The following is a 21,589-nucleotide window of genomic DNA, read 5'->3' on the forward strand; positions in this document are numbered from 1 at the left end:
GTTTCTTCAGTTGTCTGGGAGTTAATTTATTAATACAATAACTAAAAAACTCCTGACTTCTCGGTCTGTCCTATAAGGCTTTCTCTAAACAATGTTGTCAACCAACATTCCAACATTATTTCTGAAGTATAGACCTCAAGATCATTGTTGCTATACCCCAATAACCTTTCTGCATGCTATCTCTGCATCTTTGCTCATGTGACTCTCTCTTCCGCTTTTATCTGCCTATTTTGTCCTACATGCCTCATGAGTCACCTCTTCTCAGACATCCTCTCTGAAAACCCCAACAAGAATGCCCTCCTCTGAATTCTTTTGGTGCCTCTGGTGTACCTCTCATTCAGAACTTGTCATTTTTCTCACCTTGGGGTGTGGGTGCATGAGTGGCCGAGCACACTGATGCACAGAACCAGAGACAACAATTGAGCCCTTGGGGTGGCTGGAACTACAAACATGTGCCACCACACCCAGTGATGGCTGTGCATTAGAACTGAATTCTTCATGCATTTCTATCTTTTCTTCCCCCCTAGAATAGGAATTTAAGCTTTAACCACTCTCATCTCCAGTTTTCTCATCTGTAAAACGGACATAATACCTCTTGCCCTACTTAAGTCACAAAGCAGTAATCAAATTAAATAAATGGGAAAATGCTTAGCTATCCATTAAAGATCATGCGAATGGGAACTAACATTAATAAATTGAGTTAGTGTGTGCATATGAAATAAAATTAGATAGCTTCAGCTTTTTAAAGATGTGTGATATTTAAATGGGTAATGTGTAAATGTGTTAGGACACCGAAGAGTCACTGAAACCTCCGAACCATTTAAGCAAACCACAGTGGGCTTTGTGCTTCTGTTATCGTTCGTTCTGTTGGAAAAAGTAGTTCAGGCCATTTTGTTGACAGCAGGAAACTGGTCATTCGTAAGACCTTCGGGGCTGGAAAAAGCGCTGGCTGCTAAAACCAGACACGGGGTCACACAGTCAAAGCCGACAATCACTGATTTTCCTTAGATTTTAACCTGACTCGTTGGACTTTATTACTGTATCATCATTATTACATTTGCTGGCAGGTCTAGTTTAAAACATGAAAGTAAATGCAGACCATATTTAAAACCAAATAAAAAAAATTCACTTTTAAAGAATGTAAGAAACAAAAGAAAACAAAACAAAAGACAGTTTAGGGGGAGGGGACAATATCATAGTGGCTTCTCTGTGCTGCATAACCATACCTGGCAGACACATTGGTTGTAAAGGAAACACATTCATTGACAAATGTTAATGGCGTAGTTCCTGTAATATCTTCCCACTGAGCAGGGGTGGTTCCACCTGAAATAATACAATTGTTGAAAAAAATCAGGCAAAACTCCAGACTCTGGATTGTAAAATAAAATCTCTGTGGTTCTGGCTGTGTTCACCAGCATATCCCATCCACCCCTCAAAATGACACACTGGAAACAAAATAACTAAAAACTATGTGCTAAAAAAATGACACATTGAAAATAAACAGCAGACACCACCTTCCAAGGAACTAAATTTAAGGGAGGTTATTTGAATAACTGCTTCAAATTACTAGGTGTTCTATTCTCTGCCTGACATTCTGAAGCTTTTATTGTAACTGCTAGGCTGTTAAGATAATTTTGAACTGTATACAGTTGATTATTTTAAAAGATCCTTTGACCAACCAAGGAGCTGAATACTTTGCTAAATTAATGAAAAGTACAAAAATTCTTTTGTTCCTGAACTTCATATTTTATGCAATTATTCTCTTATTTATTTATTTTTTTGGTGAGGAAGATTGGGCCTGAGGTAACATCCATTGTCAATCTTCCTCTTTTACCTTAAGAAAGATAGTCTCTGAGCTAACATCTGTGCCAATCCTCCTCCACTTTGTATGTGGGATGCTGTCACAGCATGGCTTGAAGAGCAGTATGTGGGTCTGTGCCCGGAATCTGAGCCCACAAACCCCTGGCTGCCAAAGCGGAGTGTGTAAACTTAAGCACTATGCCACCAGGCCAGCCCCATGAACTTATTTTCAAGAAACAAAGTTTCCTCTCAGTTTACAACTGAAGGTTGGCAAAAAAGAGATGCTTGGAAAATATTAAGAGCTCAATAAGTCCTGCAGGGTGAATGAACAAATGAATGAATGCCAGAGGCTGGCCTCTGCACATAGGAAAATCACCACAAAGGCTGATGCCCACTTTCATTTCCACTGAAAAATTAAGCTGGTGTAGATTTAACAGCACAGGAGGAATATACAATTGAGATGAAGACAAATTTTGACTCTAAAGTTTCTTAAAGAAAGAAACGGGTTATCAAAGAAAGGTCATGGAAACTTATTCTAATAGGCCTTTAAAATAAAAATTCTTAGCAGAACTGTATAATATAACATAGCAAAACACAAAAATCCAAACACATAGGTTAAGCATGTTTTTTTAAACTTAATAAATAAATTTAAGAAATCGTTTGGTGCAAGCCCATCTGAAGACAGACAGCTAGAGTGACTAGATTAGATAGCATCTAGGCCCACCTGGTACCCACTTGACCATCTACAAGGGCAAGATGTGCCACAGACTCTTTTCAATCTTGTTTTGCTTCCATGCTATTATGTTGAGCATCATAGAAAAGTTAATCGTATATACATGGACCAAAAAGTATGGGAAAGACACCCAGGAACACTAGGTAATAACGAAAAATGAGCAACCAGGCAAGAGATCATAGGTGAAGCATGTGATTTCCCCCCACACTCACTTTAATCCATATATTTGAAAATTTTGTCATATTGATAAACCTATGGGGTAAAGTCTCAACAACTTGCTATCATAAGCATGGAAAAAATACTAATAAGAAAAAATACTACTACTAATAATAAAAATACTACTAATAATAATTAATTAATACTAAAATAAGGGTGAACATTCCTGCCAATATGAAGGAGAAACAACAAAAAAAATTCTAACAATACCTAAACAACCAGGGATGGTTATTATTCCTACCCAAAAACAAAATTTTTACTGAATGCCAGTACCATGTAGTTACTGTTCAATAGGGAAATTATCAGTCAAGTTGTGTAGCTTGAGCATAGGTTGCTTATATGGATTTTTCACCTGACACCATTTGTGATGGTATTATTGGGCAGAGACAACCAATGTTCTGGGAATGTCCTTCTGGAGTTTGGTAGTTGTCTGAAAGGTATTACAACTTCCAGTTGAAAAGACCAAAATTCAGTTAAATGTCAAAAATCTTTACTTTGTTTTTCCAAAGTTAGTTCAATAGATCAATGAGAAACACATAACCAATTCTTAGAAAAGTTTGGTTTGAACTACTGGGTATAATTATTCAAGACGCTATTTATTTTTCAAAAGCTACAAGATGATGTCTTCAATGAAAGCTTAAAGTTTGGCCTCTGAGGTATAAGGGCTTGGACTGGAATCCCAACTCTGCCAAATATTTAGGGTATAATCTCAGGCAAGTTATACAACTTTTCTCAAACTTGATTTCCTTTTCAGTAAAATGGGGTTAAAGTTTCCTCATAGGACTAATGTGAAGATTAAAATGACAATGCAAATGATGTGTCTAATAGTTTGGCACACAGGCTTTATTTAGAAATATTAGCTCATTTCCCACCACCCTTCACTTCCCGAGTTAATTAGAATGTTTTTCTGAATCAATGCATATAACCCTGTAGGCATCTTATGACAAAGGTAATTTAACATTTGCAACGATCTAAGTTTCTTCTTTCAGAACATTTACTAACACAGTCCTACGTGACTCACCTGTTATGCTGCATAGTAATCTTAATGTTGGGGCATCTCCCCCAAAACCATTCAACATGACATCACTTGAAGCTTTGGGGACAGGAATGGTCATGGTAATTGGCTTGTGAAATTTTCTCCTTCTAGGTTCCAAAGTGACAATAGGGCTGAAGGTAGCTTTGTTGCCTAGGATCTTCTTAACCAGCTCGCTGTGCATAGGTTGAGCCTTTGTGAGGAAAAGAAAAGTATTAAAAATAACAACACATCATTATATTTCATGTCAAATTTCTTACTCAACGCATTGCTTTTTATCTCGTAAATCAGTTTGGGGGCTTCAAGTAAGATAACTGTGAGTTTAGTACTGTTTCTAAGCACTCCTCTAAAACTTTATAATGACAGCTTTTGCTCACCCAGGGATAAGTAGATTCTTTAACCATTTATTTCCCATTTGAAAAGCTGATTTGAAAAGGTGATTTTTTAATCACCAGAATGAAATCCATGTTGGGTGACCTTGAGTCTTAACACGGGCATACCTGCAGGCCTACGCGGATCCGCTTGGTCAGGGCCCCCTCTGGGAAGACGGCCTGCACCTGGGGCACCACCGTGCTGCTCAGCACGCCTCCCTCTGGGCCAATCAGGTTGCTGTCCTGTTTGATGCGAGACACCACTGCAAAGTACTGTGGGAAGTCGCGGGTGACGATGCGGCAGATGCGTTTCTTTTCTAGGTCTTCCGGGCTATCCAGCACTGCGGCAAGAAATGACCCATCTTCATACAGCAAGGGCTTCCTTCTGAAAGCATTCTAGCAAACTCACTGGCATGGCTAAGAGTGAACAGACGTGGCAGCAAAGCACTTTTTTCTTTTTAAATAATAGGAAAATTTTAAAAACAAGGCTATCCTAACAATACCAGAAAAAAAATTTGCAATCTTTCAAGACCCGTTAGTATTTATTTTGCATGTCTTATTTTTTTTTTGTGCAAACTAGGTTTTTCCAGGGCGCCGTGAAAGAAAAACATCTAGTTTGAGATGCAGTATTGCAGAGCTGCCTTGTAAAGGAGGGGGTTTGAGGGCAAACCTGGGATGAAAATGAACCTATTCTATTCTTGGTTCATGTGATAGGGAGGAAACTCTTTATGAACTCCCTTTCTTTGCAATTTCAAAATTAGCTCAAAAACTAGTTACTGTGGTTTTAAAAAGTAATAAAGCCCTTTCAGTTCTCAAGGGAATAGGCAGGAATAAAACCTGTCTTGAAGGGCAAGGTTTGTGTTTGTGTGTTTACTCCAGTAGGACAGTTTTTTGAGATAGTCACTGTGGATATAAAAAACGGTCAGTAATTATGAATCCAGGGTTTCAATATTCCCTGGAAACCATTAACTTATCAAACTTATCGTCCAGCATCAGGAGGACAGGACCATGGGCATTAGTGCAGATATGTAGGGCAATACAAAAAATCAGACTGGTTTAAAATGTAGAAAATTTGAACTAAGTGGATTACTGAATTTATTAAGAGATTATGGAAAGTTTTTCATTTTTAGAAATCATTTACAATTCATTACAGAGTCAGGAATAGCAACTATGTGGTGTTTTTGACTATTGAGTATAACTAGGTACCAAAAGCCAGAAGTCCTGGAATCTGATCGTGCATCACTGATGCTCTGGTAAACACTAGCATACGCTTACACAAGAATGCATTTCCAAACATAATGACTGTGAAAATACACAAATCTGAATCTTTGTTTTAAAACGAGCTTTTTACCTATGTAGAAAGTAACAACAGCAGGCCCCCGTCCGAGGACAAGATGCCAATGCTCATGGCAGTGTCAATGTCAGATAAATATCTCAGAGGAAAACATCCTAAAACTAAACGTGGGCAAAAGAAATGGTTCCAAGAAGCAGAGCAGCTAAATATTGCATGGAACAGGCTTTATCAGTAAGATTCCTGATCTTTGTATCTTGCTTGGAAGATACTGACCTATACATCTAGAGGGCATACTTTCTTCTTCCACCCACCCTGTGGATAGTGGAAGCCTGGTCTCTAATCTTATTCAATTTCAGCAGGATGCAGAAAGAAATATGAAAGCATCAGCTGTTGGTCTACTATCCACGAGCCACACCTGAAGCTACTGCAGCAATCCCAGAAGACAGAGAGACATGACAACAGCTGTGCAGCTGTGTGTCCAGCGCTATACAACATTTGGCATGCTCTTGGCATTTAGGCAAAGACCTTGCCCTATTTGTGTAGTTACTTAAAGTAGAACAGGTCTCCTGGTATTAGGACTGGACCTTGTCTCTGTGCAACCTAACGAGCCCAAGAATGAGCCACTTCCTTCTAGTCAAACAGATATTTCAACCTGTGGTAAAATGGCCCAAGCTGGATTTGGGATTTACAGAGTCTAAAGACATAATGAAAAAATAAGTTCCTTAACTATATGTGTACGTGTGTCTATGAAATTCGACCCTGGCTAACTTCCTGTGTGAATTGTATGTGGACGTTTGAATCCTTAATAATCGAAAGTTAAAAAGAAATTATATTATCCCATGATGCACTAGTTATGGGATATGTAAGTTTTTCAATAGAAAAGCTGAGCACTTTTTACCAGTGTCTTAAATATCTAAATTTTCAAGTGAGGCATTTTTTAAAGTCACAGATTTATTATCCAGTATCAGCTTATTTTGTTACAAAACAATAATATCTATTCTATCTTGTGTCTTAGTTTTGAAAAAGTCTACACTAAAGATGGAGACATAGTGTGTCTCGCTACTAAAATGAGATATTTGCTATTTAAAGGATTTTTTTTTCCTGCATGCAAGAGAAGTAAGACTAGGTAAATAAATTGTGCCTTCCATCTCAGCATCACTGGAACATGCCAGATTCCCCTAGGTCATAATGAAGTGCACTGTTTTCATGCCTCCACTTTAGAGTTCTTTGAAAACCCTCAGTATGAAGTACCTTCATCCATGCCATTAAGGATTTCATTCAATTCGTCTTCAGTGTATTCACAGTAATGCTCTTTCCAGCTGTCCCCGTTCTCACTGCGCAGGACCACCAGTTCCCTCTCCTTTCCTCGAAGGGCAGCAAAATGAGGGATCTCCACGATCACAGGCCTGTCATGGTAAGGCAGAAGGTTTAGTGTGGACAGGAGCTAACCAACAGCAAGACAAGCACCTTGACTCTGTCTGTCGCAAAGTGACCTGGAATTCTTCTCTTTCTGGGGACAGAGACAGAGTGGGCTGTCCTCTGGAGCTGTCGGCTAGCAGATGGTTGCACAGTAGCACTCCACCTCAGGGGCACCAATCCTCAGGGTCATGCTGCTACCTTAAGCCAAATGATGTTTCCCTGTGAGTGCATGTGGCATTCTGGAACTTCTCCTTTGATAAATGTAAGTAGAACACATTTAACCAAAAGAAATGTACATGCATATCTGGGATGTGTGCCAACCTCCTGAAATGTTTTCTACAAGGTGCAAAATGACAAAATGGTTTAAGAGGGAAAATGGCTCACGTGTTGCACAGTTTGATGTGTTGTAAATGAGGAGATGTCAGAAAAGTTGAAGACTTGGGAACTAAAGAGTCATGCACTCATGGTTTTTGTTTATATTTTCTTCATTCGGGGTAACAATAGGCATGTGCACACATGTGGCTTGAATCGAGCACCTCAGCAGACAGCCCAATTGTGTGCAATGCCTATTATATTCAGGATCCAGAACATGCGCCACCCCACTATTGTCAGGTTGCATTCACTCTCAGAATGTACAGAGGCTTTTGATTTTTCAGTCCAGGTTGCTTTGATACAGACTCCGAATTTATCATAACAACATCATAACTAGCACATAGTACAACTAGGCAGATCTCATGCTTTAAACGAAAATGAAGGTCACAGCACTTTAAGGGAAAAGATACAAAAACATCACTCAAAAATAAAAGTCACATACCACAAGGGTCAGAAATGGTCTACTAAAGATAGCTTATACAGAATTTAAATCATAGAGAGGGACATGTCATGGGCACAATGACAAAAAGAGAAATCATATTGCAGAAGAAGGAGAAGAATGGGGGCCAGCAGCCATCAATTTGTTTTAAGTCACTCCTACCCAAGGAATTTGGTTCCAGGAGGCCCCAGCTGAAGGATGCGGCTGACCAAACTTTCTCCCTCATTAAGTGGGGGAGGAGCCGTGGGCAGGTGAAGTTTACTGAGCACATCCAAGCAGCAGTAAAAGAAAGAACATAGGTCAGCTTCAGGCGTTGTTTCCCACAGAACCCCAGCGTCTCCAGCTGAGCAACAGGGTGAAGTGTGGTTTCACACTGCGTTTGGTTCTGCCCCTCCATTGGTCACAAAGAGCAAGGAACCGAGACCCAGAGTGTACAATGGAGGTGTGTGGAAGGAGAGCACTTGGGGGCTGGATCTGTCCCCATTTAGGTTCACTGCCAGGGCATGAGCCAAGAAAGAAAAGTAATATGCTCCACAAGAAAGACCAAGCTGTTGGGAATACAATAAAAACTCTGACTCGGTAGAGAGGCCAGATGTTTTCATGGATATTCCTTGACAGATCTGAAGATTACTAAAAAGCCTAAAAGCCTGAGCACGAGGGAGGGAAAAGGGCCTGGTCCAGAGCACAGAAGGACTTGTAGGGGAAGTGCTCCAACCATAACGGCATTTTCTGATGCAACCCAGAACTTCGCAGGCTCCTTCTAGATCCCTGGTCTGTCTGATAAGAGGACACGGGAGGGGGTTTCCTTAGTTGGGAAATACAGACACACCCCTTTTCAGGTGTGAACATAATTTGGAGCAACCAGTTAAGAGTTTGCTCCAAATTACATAGCTTTAGAACATTTTCTGAATTCTAAAGCAAGAAATCCTCTCCCCAGTATGACATTGGAAAAGCAAAAGAGTTCATGATTCCTAGGATTTTCTCCCAGTTTTTAAGCACAAAGACTCGATATGACAAGACTTAAATACAATTGATTTGTTTCAAAGTATTTTGAAACTCGTCCCCGTCCAAAACTTCATCCTTTCGTCACTTTTCAGCGGTAGCCATTCATTTCTTGGGATATTGAGATACCACTTAACATAATAGCAGCCATACAAACAACAGAAGAAAGAAGAAATGCTAATTTCTGCTCAAAATTGCTAAAAAGAGCATGGCGGAAGTTAGTCTGGATTTTGTTGTCTTCATGAAAATTACGACTAAATAGACTCCCGGTGTAATTTTAAGACTCAAGGTAGCAATTTTGATAACAGAAAAGACAATCACATAGACTAAATTTTTGGATCTTCTATAAAGGCAACACTGCTTTCCAAAGTGAAGATAGTGACTCTGTTTCATAATGACATGAGGCTTTAAATTTATGTTTAGAATAGAGTAGTATTTTTTCTTTATGACTTTACCACTTAAGTCTCAGATGAAATAAAAAATACCTACCATGAGCTAAAACATGATTATTCACATTGGGAGTCTAGCAGCTATTATCACATCCAAAGAGAAAGAATAATAATTAACCTGAATGTTTAACTCATTAATGCCTTCAAAGAGAGGCATGTAAGTGTAGTCAAGCATTGAGGTGCTACTTCCAAGTTTTACACAATTTCATAGGGGCCAATCTTCTTTCAAAACGTTTTGACGTACCTTTTTCCACTCCATCCTAGTGATTTCATGTAGAGGACACAAGCTCACCGGTGACTAAGTGGGAGGTTTATCAGAAACCCTTACCCAAGGAACTGAGCACCAGAAGGTCCAACTTCGATCAGGCGACTGGCCAGGCCTTCTCCTTCCACCATTGGAGGCATTGTTGCCAGCCTATGGCGTTTGACCAGTCGGCAGGTGACTCGTGTCGGGGCAGTACATTTCCGAGGGGGAATAATGATACGGAGCCCATTGTGTCTGCATCCTCGCATAGCACCACCTCGGGCATCCACCATAAAACTAACCAGGAAACTAAAAATTAAAATAGAAGATTAGATGTGTTGTGAAATATCAGAGGCAGAGAGATAAGCTTTGTCAAGTTAATTTTTTTCCATAATGCTATGTTCCCCAAACACCTCTTTTCTATTTATATGCATAGTAGCAAAAACTTTGTCCTTAAAAGTTATTTTACTTTATAACAATGCCTTTATTTCTGTTTCATTATTGTTTCAATTTTTGTATTATTTTGAACTAGAACTAAAGAAGTCTGCTAATTCTTGTTAACAATAGTGATATTAAACATAAACTGTAAATTAATAATATGCCCAATTGACTTAGAAAGAAAGTGGAATGAAATTAAATTAAGAACATTGAGGAGTCTTCTTTTGTTACAAATGCAAAGGCTCCTGCTTCCTTCTAAGTGTGTCCTGAAAAATCCCCATATTGAAACAACATAAGGATAGAGCAGAGAGGAACGACCAAGCTGCAGTTTATCTAAGTTAACTCGACTTTTCTAAATTCCATCTTGTCTAGCTCATTTTAATACAATTCTATGACTTAGGAAAAAAAAAGATTCCCAGGCCTTCTCCCAAGATCTAACCTGTGTACATGCATCCTGCTCCAACATCTTACCCAGGATGCAGGTTTGTAACTGATTACATTTCAAAGAAGAGGAAAAGCAAAATAATTAAATGTTTTAGATAGAACCAATTTACTGGCTGAAAAGCACTTTTTCACTTCTTAAGTAGGAATCTCCCTGTCGTGCCATGCTAACTGAAACAAAGATGGGGTGGACAGGAAACAAGATTATAAACACCTTCTACTGTGTTTTGAAGTGGGAAACCCTGGGCTCATGTTGATGGAGGATATCTGTGCATCAAGATTTTCCCCAAATTATAGTAAATTGAACTATAACAGTGGGAAATCATAGCTAATAATTTAGAAATGTAAAGGGATCTCTATTATTTTTCCCAAGCTAACTGTTCATGGATCCAAGGTGACTCAGCCTGTTTATTTCAAATGTACCAAGAGGAAAGGTTTGATTTACTTTGAAGTTGTTTCCTTTGGGACAATCTTAACAGATCCTGATGCAGCTTTGTGTCAGTTCCTGTCACTTTGTTAGTCATAACACTCATTAATGTGTTGGAGGCACTCACTTTGTCAAGGAGCAAAAATTAAACCAGGCAATCTGACTGTTGTGCACATATACACAAGGACACAAACAAACAGTGTGTACGCCCTTACACAAACTACATTACTGTCTTTCCCAGTTTTCATTGTATTTGTAAGATTTTTAGACCAAAACAGAAAGAGGAAAGCACCATATAGGTGTATTATGGATCTACTTATAGCTTCACCAGCGCAGAACTATACCAGATTCACCACACCTAGATACTGCATCCATGACAACATTTAAAACATTTAAAGCAATTTCATCAAAGTAAGTTATGGGATAGAAACACAATACATTTATGTTATTTTTAGACAAGTGAAGAAAAAATATCTTAGCATCCTCTTCACAGCAGAACACAGAGCGCATTATTAAGCATGCGATTAAACAGAAATCCTGTTGCTAGTATCAAAAACGGATGCGAAGGAGCCCAGAGTCCCTGTCTGAAGCACACCATGCAGGACGAGACCACAAGAAGAGGCATCAGAGTCCTTCCCACATGCAGGAGCCAGCCTAGACGGGCCATTCATGCCCCGCCCTATGTAACCAACAGTCCAGTACTGAGGTGTGGATGTTTCTGGTCTTTATCAAAACACAATGAGAAAATGTTGGCTGCTTTCCTACTACTAACTAGTCTTTAAGTATGAATTATTAAAAAAAATTCTTTCCTATTTGTTTTTTAAAATGTAACATTGCTCAAAAGATTGGAAGAACTGGTAAAACTTCTCCATGAATATAAAAGTTTCCATGCCATTGTATTATTTTTGACTAGTATTTTTATAAACACTAGAAAAAAGCTACTTAAGTTTTAACCAGTGCTGTTCCAAACTCATTGCAATATTTCTGACTTTCTCTAATTTTTTTTTTATCTTTTGGTTACTATCACCATTGGTGAGCAGAACAGGGACTCAGACTAGTAAGGAATTATTACAATACATCTGCTTAATATTATCAATCTTCAATACTATTTGTATCTTTTGAAGGCATTTAGGGAGTTTCCATACTCATGCTACGTGCTATTATATTTCCACTATATCCATTCCGGGGACGGCTTATAGCTTATACAATGCCTCCACCTAGAAGAGCATATAGGGCATCCTCTAGAGGTGCATTAATTGAAGTCGCTATGTTCTTGGCTGTAACAATGTTTGAGTAACTATATGTTTAATTACTTTCTCTGAGTTTGTATCATTGACTGTTCCTTTTGAAATTCTCTTTTGTTCTCATTTACTCCATAATTTCCATTTCCATGCTCCCCGTGCAATGTTTGTTACCCTAAAGTGTCAGGTGCCCTGCTAGGAACTGAGAACACAGAAAAGACATAATTGCTGCTGCCAAGATGGTCATAGTCTAAGCCCCAGATGTCACACGATGGTATCGCTTACTCAGAATCACTTACTTTCCTGGTCAATGAAAAATGAATTATAACCAAATACAAGAGTCATATACATGCCATAACGGCAGCGGCCTTGTTCTCCATATTTCTTCCTGTGTTCCCCCAAGGCCCAGCACAATGTGGATGGAGCACATAATAGGTAGTTGATAAATAATTGTTGAATAAGTGAATGAATGGAAGACTGAAAAGGGCAAGTTGTAAGAAGTTGTATATATTTCTGTCTAACAAAGAGAGAAGAAGGCTAAAGTAGAAGGCAATTTCATTTGGTCTCTGCACAACCGATCCAGTTAGAACTCATTCAAATTACTACACTCACATGTTTCAGCTCATAAAACAGCAAAATAGTTGGGAAGGAGTATCCTTAATATGAAATATTCTTCTACAGGCCTTTTCCTGCTCCAAAATGAGAGAACCAATAAATTTATTTCTCTTGATAGAGGACTAGTAAGAAATGAAAGTAAGCAAAAATCATTTGAATAGACCAAAGTAAACCATTTTCTTATGAGTGAAATTACATGAAGACAGACCAAAGATTGGGAAATCAAAATAAAAGAACTTAAAGACTGAAGCTGCAAGTAAATAAATTTAACTCTAAGTGTCTTTGTGTCATTATAGATCTGGAAAGTAATCCCTAAGTACTGCATCAGAACACAAAGCAAACTGGAAAAATTAAGGTGCAAATATGCATAATTCAGAGAAAAGAAAAATTAAATCTCCAAAGAAAATAAGCCTTTGCTTCTTTATCAAATAACCAAAGAAATCAGCACAGACTACAAACAGTGATGCTCTAGCGAGGGGATTTTCTTCAGCAAGAGAGAGAGAAAGAGATTGAGAATAAAGCGAAACAAAAAGATGTCAAGAAAGAAACAAGAGGATTGGAAGACATGGAAGAATTAAATAATAGTCATAATGAATAAAAATGTCTGTAAATTTAGCAAGAAAATACTCTAAACAAATTAGACTCAAATAATGTAATTGTAGAATAAACACCTAATAAAAAAGCCAAATACGTAAAATTGTATGCTAAAAGAAGTCTTGTCTTCAAATAAGAGGGAATAAGAGAAATAATGATTCAAGTTTATATCTAGGTACTGATGAAAATTCTTTTAGATAAAAGTTAACTAATATGCTAATCAGTTAACATGCTAATCAGTTAATCCCAATAGTTCGTAATACAAAATTGGGTACACATTTTCATTAAAAATATCAGACTATCGAAAGCTGTCATTATTTGGATTGGTAGTAGATTAGTGTACAGTTATTCTGCAATGTATCAAACAATTTCAAACAGCAAAAAGCAGATGGTAAGAGACCATGTACTTTTTTGTACCATAGGAAAAAGTGAAAGGTTGGAAGGCATGAGTCATGAGATGAATCAGTTCACATACTAGAGTTGATTAAATAAATATGACTTTCTCACCATTTCAGGGGATTAAAAATGGGACAAGATAATGCCTGCAAACATTTGGAGATGAAAGGAATTGAAGTAAAAACATGTAATTAAATAGGTACAGAGGAGATGGGATATGGATTGAAGCTCAGCTCTGTTGTTCATGAGTTGGAAGACTGAAGCATCATCTGTCAATGAGGGATAATCACGTCACCACTTACGGGTACAGTGAGGATTAAATCACAGGTGGGTAAAGCCTATAGAATTCAATAAATGCTCGTTCTCTTTCCCTGTACCCATATGATTTTTTATACTCTGAATGTCTTAAACATAATAGTACAATATCATGCAATGCCTAAAAAATAAATGGAGAAGCTAACATTTATTCAATACCTACAGTGAACTTGGAACTTTGCTAAAGCAATTTAATATACATGGAGTCTTTATTAGTTTATGAACCTAACTATTTAAATAAGATATAACAATACTACTATCACAGAGCACAAGACAATGCAGTAAGTACCATGCTCCTTCCTGGATCTATCTCTGTCTTGAGTTATTGCTCTAACCTTGGGCAAGTCGCTTAACATCATTAGGTTTCAGTTTTCTCCTCCATAAAATGAGAGACTGTGACGAAATAAACTCCAAGATGGTCTGCTGGTGTTAAAATTCTCAGTACCATTTACTTGTTAACTAGGTTAGGAAGCCTACTGAAATGTTCCATTTCAGATGCTCTAGAAGAATGCCTATTTGGAAAATAAACTGCTACCACTCCAAGAAACGTATATTATTTTTGCTATGGTTATGATTTGTTATGGTTAAAACAGTCAACGAGTAGTTTTGCAGAAAATGTATACACACACTGCACTAAACATTGACTTCAGACTGTGCAGACAAAAAATACTACATAACATACTCGGCTTTAATTGCATATCTTACTCTCCAAATGAAACTCAGCAATCATGCAAAGTAGAAATTCTTGTTGAAGTTTTCTAAATTGTGAGATACAATGTTATCACAATTTAAAAAGGATAAAAGCAAAAGCGATCCACCATTATTATGCAGATGACTTGCCTACAGATTCACAGTTTGATTAGCTAAACAGGTACATGCTTCAGAGGAGGGGCAGAAAACAATGGTTCTGGTTTTTTGAGGACTACATCCTCCACCCCAAAAGTTACTCATCCTTAGGTTTACTCTTAATTCATCCAGGACCATGGGGTGGGATGGGAAGGAGATTGCAGCATTCAGAGTTAGTTCTTGGGTGAAAACAGGAAAAAATAAAGTCATCAGGGTGCTTCAGTGATCCACACATACATAGCAAGAGGGCTTTCCATGAAATCTGATTCCTGGGGTACTGTGAGAAAACCACATCATGAACTCTTTTTCCTCTATAATTCCTTTAATTCCTTCCTAACCCTTCAAATTCCATAAACTGAAAAACAGATAGAAAATGGCTTTGAAAAAAGTGGCTCAAGTTTATTAAAATCACCAAATAATTATTTACCACTCACTATGTTCATGTGTAGAAACATAATATTTAGTGTGTGTTTCAGAAAAAATAAAAGGATGGATAGAAAATTTTCAAAATTGGAAATATAAAATTGTCTTATTTGTAGACAATTGGTAGTGTCATGAGAGAGGACTGTGTAATAAAATTACTATCATCAGCAGTCTAATAAGAAGCTTTAAAAATAACTTTATCAAAGTAACATAGAAAAATGGATGTTTTAGAACATTGACCAGAATCATTCGACACCCAGTTGAATGATTCTAGTCAATGTTCCAAAATATTAAACAATTTCCAAAATATGAAAAAGATATCAAAACAATTTCCAAAATATCTAGACAATTTCCAAAATATGAAAAGTTTGCATTAAAAGCAGCAGTAGCAAGGAAATGCACTATTAATAAACTTTCAGCCTTTGGTTCACCTAGAATATAGTTTAAAAAGCCTCTGCTAAGTGACATTTAAAATCATAACCTTTAAAACAACTTTAAAGTAGCTCAACCGATTTGCACAATTGCTGGGAATAAAATTTTTCAGCTCCATGTAGCACTTTTTCTCACAAAAGAAGCTAAGTGGAGACCCATGACCAAGATAGGTGCTCACAGAGTAAGTCTACATTAATTTTGGCACAAAATTTCTCTTCACCATAGAGAAAGGGGAATTCAGCAATGGCCACAATCTGGAGAATATAAAGCGCTCTCTCTCTCTGGCTAGGTATCTTCACACTAAAGCATCCTGAGGCAGGTTTATGCAGAAGGAGATGGTAAAAGGGGAGAGGAATAGGCAACATGTTCAGAGAAGGAATTATGCAGAAGTTCACCTGCTGTTGTCACGATCAAGACATGGAGAGGTGCGGCTGCAACAGAATAGATACTTTAGCACAGAGAAAGAATGGATAAAGTGAAATATAAAGAAGGAAATCAGAGGTGACTTTCAACAGAAATATATTGCTTATATACCAATACAGTATTCATTGAAAAAAAGATGGAAATATAAATGAGATATAGCTCTATGCAAATGCTGAGAGAAGAGCAAGGGAGGAGGGCTCTGTGGTGACTCCCAGTTTAGGGAACTGGGGATGTTATAAAATCAATGGATATGGATTTGTAGCCCAATTCAATACTGGCTTGTGGGGACACTTAAAGTCTAAGTGCCCAAGAAGTTACCAAAGCTCAAGGGGCATTCTAATGAAAGTTACAAAGTCTTTGATTTGATGGACATAGTCTGTCTCCAAAGCTTTTCATTCATGCTTTTAATATGTTCACAATAATGGCAATGCCCTTTTGGGCTACTACAGAAGAAATGCACACAGAAAAGGCACAATTTAAAGAATAGCTTCAATGACAAACAGTAGCGTAAACTATGAGGCAAAGTAGGTAACATTAATTACCTACTAGTAGGTAACAAAACACTATGCGAACAGTCTGAGTGCTTTCTTCAAGATGTTCGCTCTCTGCTTTGGGAATTGCTGTCTTCCTCACTGGTCACACTGACTAATCCCCTTTATAGGCTTGCCTTTCATTCCTCTTCCACCTGAGTCTGCTCTTCCTCAAAACCCTCCATAAGTTTTCATACAGTTCTCTTGTGTTTTCAACACCTGATGATATACGAAAGGACACGTTTAATGGACCAGAAATCCGACCTTACTAAACTTGTTTTGCCACTTATAAAATAACTTTCTTCATCCAAAAAATTTACCTTCATGTACCTTAAAAAGACCTAGGGTGTTTGAAATACTTGAAGAACTAAATTAACTGCTATAGGTATTTAGACAAATATTAATGTTGTCAAATGAGAAAATGCTTTGACTTCCTTGCATTTCAAATATCAACTTCCACTATTTGAGCTAATATCTTCGCATGTTTTTTAAAAATAGACTTGATGTTTTAGAGTAGCTTTAGCTTCACAGCAAAACTGCCTTCAACATGTTTTTATGAAAAATATGTCCTCTAAAACATCACTTTCTTATGGACTTCTAGTTACTATAATATCTTGTAGCATAACATCATGAATTTTCATTTAATTTTTGGTATTTGGCTATCATTAAAAAAACATAAAAATAAAGACCTTTGGAATAATAATATTTAAAATGAATCACAAAACTAGCTATTACTGGGAACTGTACCTTACATCTGCTAATTCATTATGCACTTATGAATTGGAGAAGAACCGTAAAATTCAAATTCTTACCCAAGCTATGTTGGTATATTTATAATTGGGATGCTAGAAATAACTGTTGGTTAGACTGTGAATCAATAATGCAACCTCTTAAAGAACAACAACGAAAATACTACTATCAGCCTTTCTTTTGCCAGACATTGGCTGTGTCTACTGGGCAGAACAGGTTTTTTAATCACCAATACCTATTCTCCTGTAGTCATGGACATTAGTCATTGGAAACTTAGAGGAGAGGTGAAAGCAAACACTAATACTACTTCTTGGTAGAAGCTATGTCTTCTATTAATCTAAGGTCCCTTTATAGAATCTAATGAACATTATACACAAAATTGCGACATGTGCATAAAAAAGCTAACTTTACTATCTCTTCTATCAAAAACCACTTTTTTCTTACATTTTGGGCAGATTTTGAAGTGGCTTACGAATTCACCCAGTTAATTAAAGAGAAACTTAGTTCCTTGAAAAATATATAAAAACTACTACTCAGGAACCTACCGTATAACGAATAAAACTACAAGAAATCATTGTTACATGATAGGATATTATGAACGTTATTCATATACATTAATATCACGGTGGCTTTCAAATACACTCAGAACCATTGAGTTTTCAATGGTAATTACCCATCTTATTAGAGTCATCTGTTGCACTGTTTGTTCAATACTATAGTAGAGACATTACTAGATGATAGACTATCTGATAAAGATAACAATAAATCAAACACTGCCATTATGAATTGTACCACATTGGTACTGGTATTTGAGGATTCAGAATACATTTTGCTGAACTGATTTGGAATTTATGAAAGATCTGGAAGATGTATGAGGATTGTATAAATTATAAATAAATTATAAACGTAATGGCTATGATTTATTGAGTACTTATTCTTTCTAAGCAAAATGCTACTTATATAAGCATTTTATCCCGCAAGCTCTCATATGGGATCCATAATATAACATTCGTCCTACAGATAAGTAAACTGAAACTCAGAGATTTTACATAACTTGCCCAGTGTCCTATATTGTGTGTCAGGGCCAGAACTGGAATTCTGATTGGTCAGACTCCAAAGCAAGCTCTTAACCATCATGTTATCTTTCTTCTAAAGATTGTCTTTCAACTTCAAATAACAACATATAGATGCATTTCTTAAAGGTAAGGGTAGGTCTTACTTATCTATTTTCCTTAGTGCCTGGCACAAGGATTGGTACTTTGTAGAATTCAACAATATGTGAAAAATGAATACCCAAGTGAATGGAAGAGAGAAAAAATGTTTGAGAGAACTAGGTATACGTTAATTACCCAGGTCTCTCTAATAATCAAAGTTTTATTAGGCAAAGATCTTTCTTTCTAACAGTGTATATCAAATTCATATATTTGGATTATTGACACTTGCGGAAAATACCAACGCCAAGGCCCCAACAACAGAGACTCTGATGTAATTGATGTGAGTTGAGACCTGGGCATCAGTATTTTTTAAAGCTCCCAGGAGATTCTACTATACAGCCAGAGTTGAGAATTATTTAGAGTCAGTGATCATGTTTGAAGTTCACAGAAAAATTGGCTTATTAGAGACCAAGATTTTAAAGATCCTTATCTTAATAAGCAATTAATCTTTAGCCACTGGATGCTCTTGGTTCGTCATGGTTCATCATAAGCAAATAACTATAAGTACTTATATATGTATCTAGTTTTATACAATTGGTATGTATATGGATGTACTTAGTGACTGCATTTTACTGACCTTCAGTAGTTAAAAGACTTTTTTAAGAAATTCCTTCTTTAAAACAAATTATTTTGAAAACTGAAGTATTACCACAACACTTTGACTCTTTTATAAATTCAGCTATTAATAGTTGATCACATTTTGCTTAAAATAATCTTGTCACTTTGTAGGCTGGATACAGACTTCATAGACTTTATTATGGTTTCCAGATTCTGATCTATCATCCTTCAACACTCTAGTCCAAGCCTCTTTTCCTTCTTCTCATCATTGAGAAATTTAGTAGCAGATTGAAATGGTATGTTTTTTGAATAATTGATAGTTGTCAGATTTTATTTATCTCATTTTATACTTAAAAATATCAAAGTAAAGTTGGATGAGGTTTAATTTGGTTTCTATTCCCTTCAATAACTCTTGTATCAAGAATTAACTTTCACTTATATAACAAGGAAAAGAGCATTATGATTATTTTCAATATCTATATAACATTTTATATCCTATGAGACTTTAGTGAAAGATTAGACTAAGAGGTCCAAAGAAATTTTTTTTTTTTAAAGATTGGCACCTGAGCTAACAACTGTTGCCAATCTTTTTCTTTTCTTTCTGCTTTTCTGCTTTTTCTCCCCCAATCTCCCCAGTACATAGTTGTATATTTTAATTGTGGGTCCTTCTAGTTGTGGCATGTGGGACGCCACCTCAACGTGGCCTGATGAGTGGTGCCATGTCCGTGCCCAGGATCCGAACCGATGAAACCCCGGGCCACCAAAGTGGAGCACGCAAACTTAAACACTCCGCCACGGGGCCGGCCCTGAGGTCCAAAATTTTTAACTATACTATCTTAGAATGCTTTCCTGAAAGGAGAATATTTTAGAATAATAAAAACAAGAAAGGATCCACTCCTCAAAATAGTTCTGAGGATTATGGATAAAGAGTTTGGGATAATAATTTAAACCAAAGTATCACATTTAGTTAGATAAAATATGGGTAGGGCTTTAAAAGTGATTAAATGAAAAAGTATTTTAAGGTTTACACATAATTATGAAATTACTATATAACTTGAAACTAAAATGTAAGGGAAAAGCCAATTTTCAAGAGTGTTACAATTTGAAACTCTTTAAGGAATTTATATTCCACATAATTAAATTCTTATACCTTAAGAACATCTTTAAGTATGTTTAAAATTATTTACTCAAAGTTCCACTTTTTACTGAGTTAAGACAAACAGGCAGCATGCCCTACGTAGCAGTGGCATATATATTACCTGGATGGCTTTTAAAGATGATTGAGAACCTGACTTGTTGCATTCAAATTTGCCTTTGCAGCATATCCCTACTTCAAATGGCATATGAACTCTTCTCCCTAACTGTGTGACTCAAACTCCTGAAAACATTATTTTAATTGCATTACCATGTGAGGAAAGGCATTTATTAAACTAGTCAGTTAATCTTAGTAAATAGAACTTTCTAGAAAGCAAATGATCCTGCACCTCTTTTTAAGATGTCTTAAAGACAAAATGTGAACAGTAAGGAGGTCATGGATATATTCTGGTTAGTTAGCAAGCTGTTCGACGGAATTCTACTAGGAATTTTAAAACAATCATCAGTTTTTCTATGCTCAATTCAACCCTTTTTGCTGGTTTGTTTTTGGAGATAGAGTCCACGTTGGATAAAGCAATGTTATTTACAAGTTTAAACAAAGGTCACTTCCCCTGTAAGCGAGCCATCAGCTAAAGCTACTGGACAAGGCTGTTATTTTCACTCTCATCTCTTTTTACCTCTTGATCTGGATACATAATATTGATTTACTCACCCTGAATGAATAGGGCTGGAAGAAAGAGCCACGTTGTCTAAGTTCTCAGTGCCCCAGCTGAGACGATAAGAATTCCTTTCTGCCTCCTTGGCTAGCGCTGACACCTAAACACAAAGAACACTGAATTTAATAACAAGACTTTCCTTCCATTGAAGCAAAATATAATGAACTGCAAAAAGTGGTACCACAGGAAGGTGTTATTACCTGGAAAAACTTTCATTTAAAAATATAAGACCAATGCATTAAAAAGGAATCTCTTATAATACATCCCTATTTCAATTATGTTATTGATATAAGATCACGTTTGTGTCATTGCCTTTGAGGAGAGCAGGGGTTCATCTATTTCCCTATATCCAATCAGCCAAAACAGATAAAATCAGTCCTAAAATTAAAATATTTCATAATAAATTTTACATCAATAACAATTGTAAACATTAAGATGTTTTTTAACTTGTACCACTCATCTTACACCTTGAAGGCATCCTACTTCGCTTTTTTCTTTATTAGGGACGTTATAAAGAAACAGATTTTTATATATAACATCCACAGAAGAATTCAGAATAACTGAAGAAAGAAGCAGTGTGTTACTTTAGAAAAACTTTGCTCATTTTAAAATCTACTGAACAGTTTTCAAGTTGTACGAAAACCCTCAAATCTCTTATCATAGTTTGTCAACAGAATTATGATAATCTTTTTTTTTTAGTGTAAAAATCTTTCTCTGGACATTTCCAGCATCAGGTAAGATTAAAAATCTCTCCAGAAAGCAG

The 21,589-nt window shown here is 36.7% G+C and overlaps 1 protein-coding gene across 50 annotated transcripts in view; it reads right to left on the reverse strand.

Moving 5' to 3' along the window:
• ANK2 (ankyrin 2) overlaps positions 1–21,589 on the reverse strand; it is a 618,697-nt gene that overhangs the window by 39,534 nt on the left and 557,574 nt on the right. For 17 of the 50 annotated variants that reach the window (XM_070259760.1, XM_070259801.1, XM_070259763.1 and 14 more), the window contains 7 exons: positions 20,823–20,926; positions 9,457–9,681; positions 7,840–7,938; positions 6,699–6,853; positions 4,283–4,494; positions 3,771–3,975; positions 1,227–1,323 (listed from right to left, as the gene is read on the reverse strand). In XM_070259760.1, coding sequence (XP_070115861.1) covers positions 1,227–1,323; positions 3,771–3,975; positions 4,283–4,494; positions 6,699–6,853; positions 7,840–7,938; positions 9,457–9,681; positions 20,823–20,926 — 1,097 coding nt within the window. Of the gene's footprint in view, positions 1–1,226; positions 1,324–3,770; positions 3,976–4,282; positions 4,495–6,698; positions 6,854–7,839; positions 7,939–9,456; positions 9,682–15,935; positions 15,972–20,822; positions 20,927–21,589 lie in introns of all 50 variants that reach the window. The other 33 variants (XM_070259758.1, XM_070259757.1, XM_070259774.1 and 30 more) reach the window with 3 other exon arrangements.

Source organism: Equus caballus, chromosome 2 (genome assembly GCF_041296265.1).
Source record: "Equus caballus isolate H_3958 breed thoroughbred chromosome 2, TB-T2T, whole genome shotgun sequence".
NCBI classification, from domain to species: Eukaryota; Metazoa; Chordata; class Mammalia; order Perissodactyla; family Equidae; genus Equus; species Equus caballus.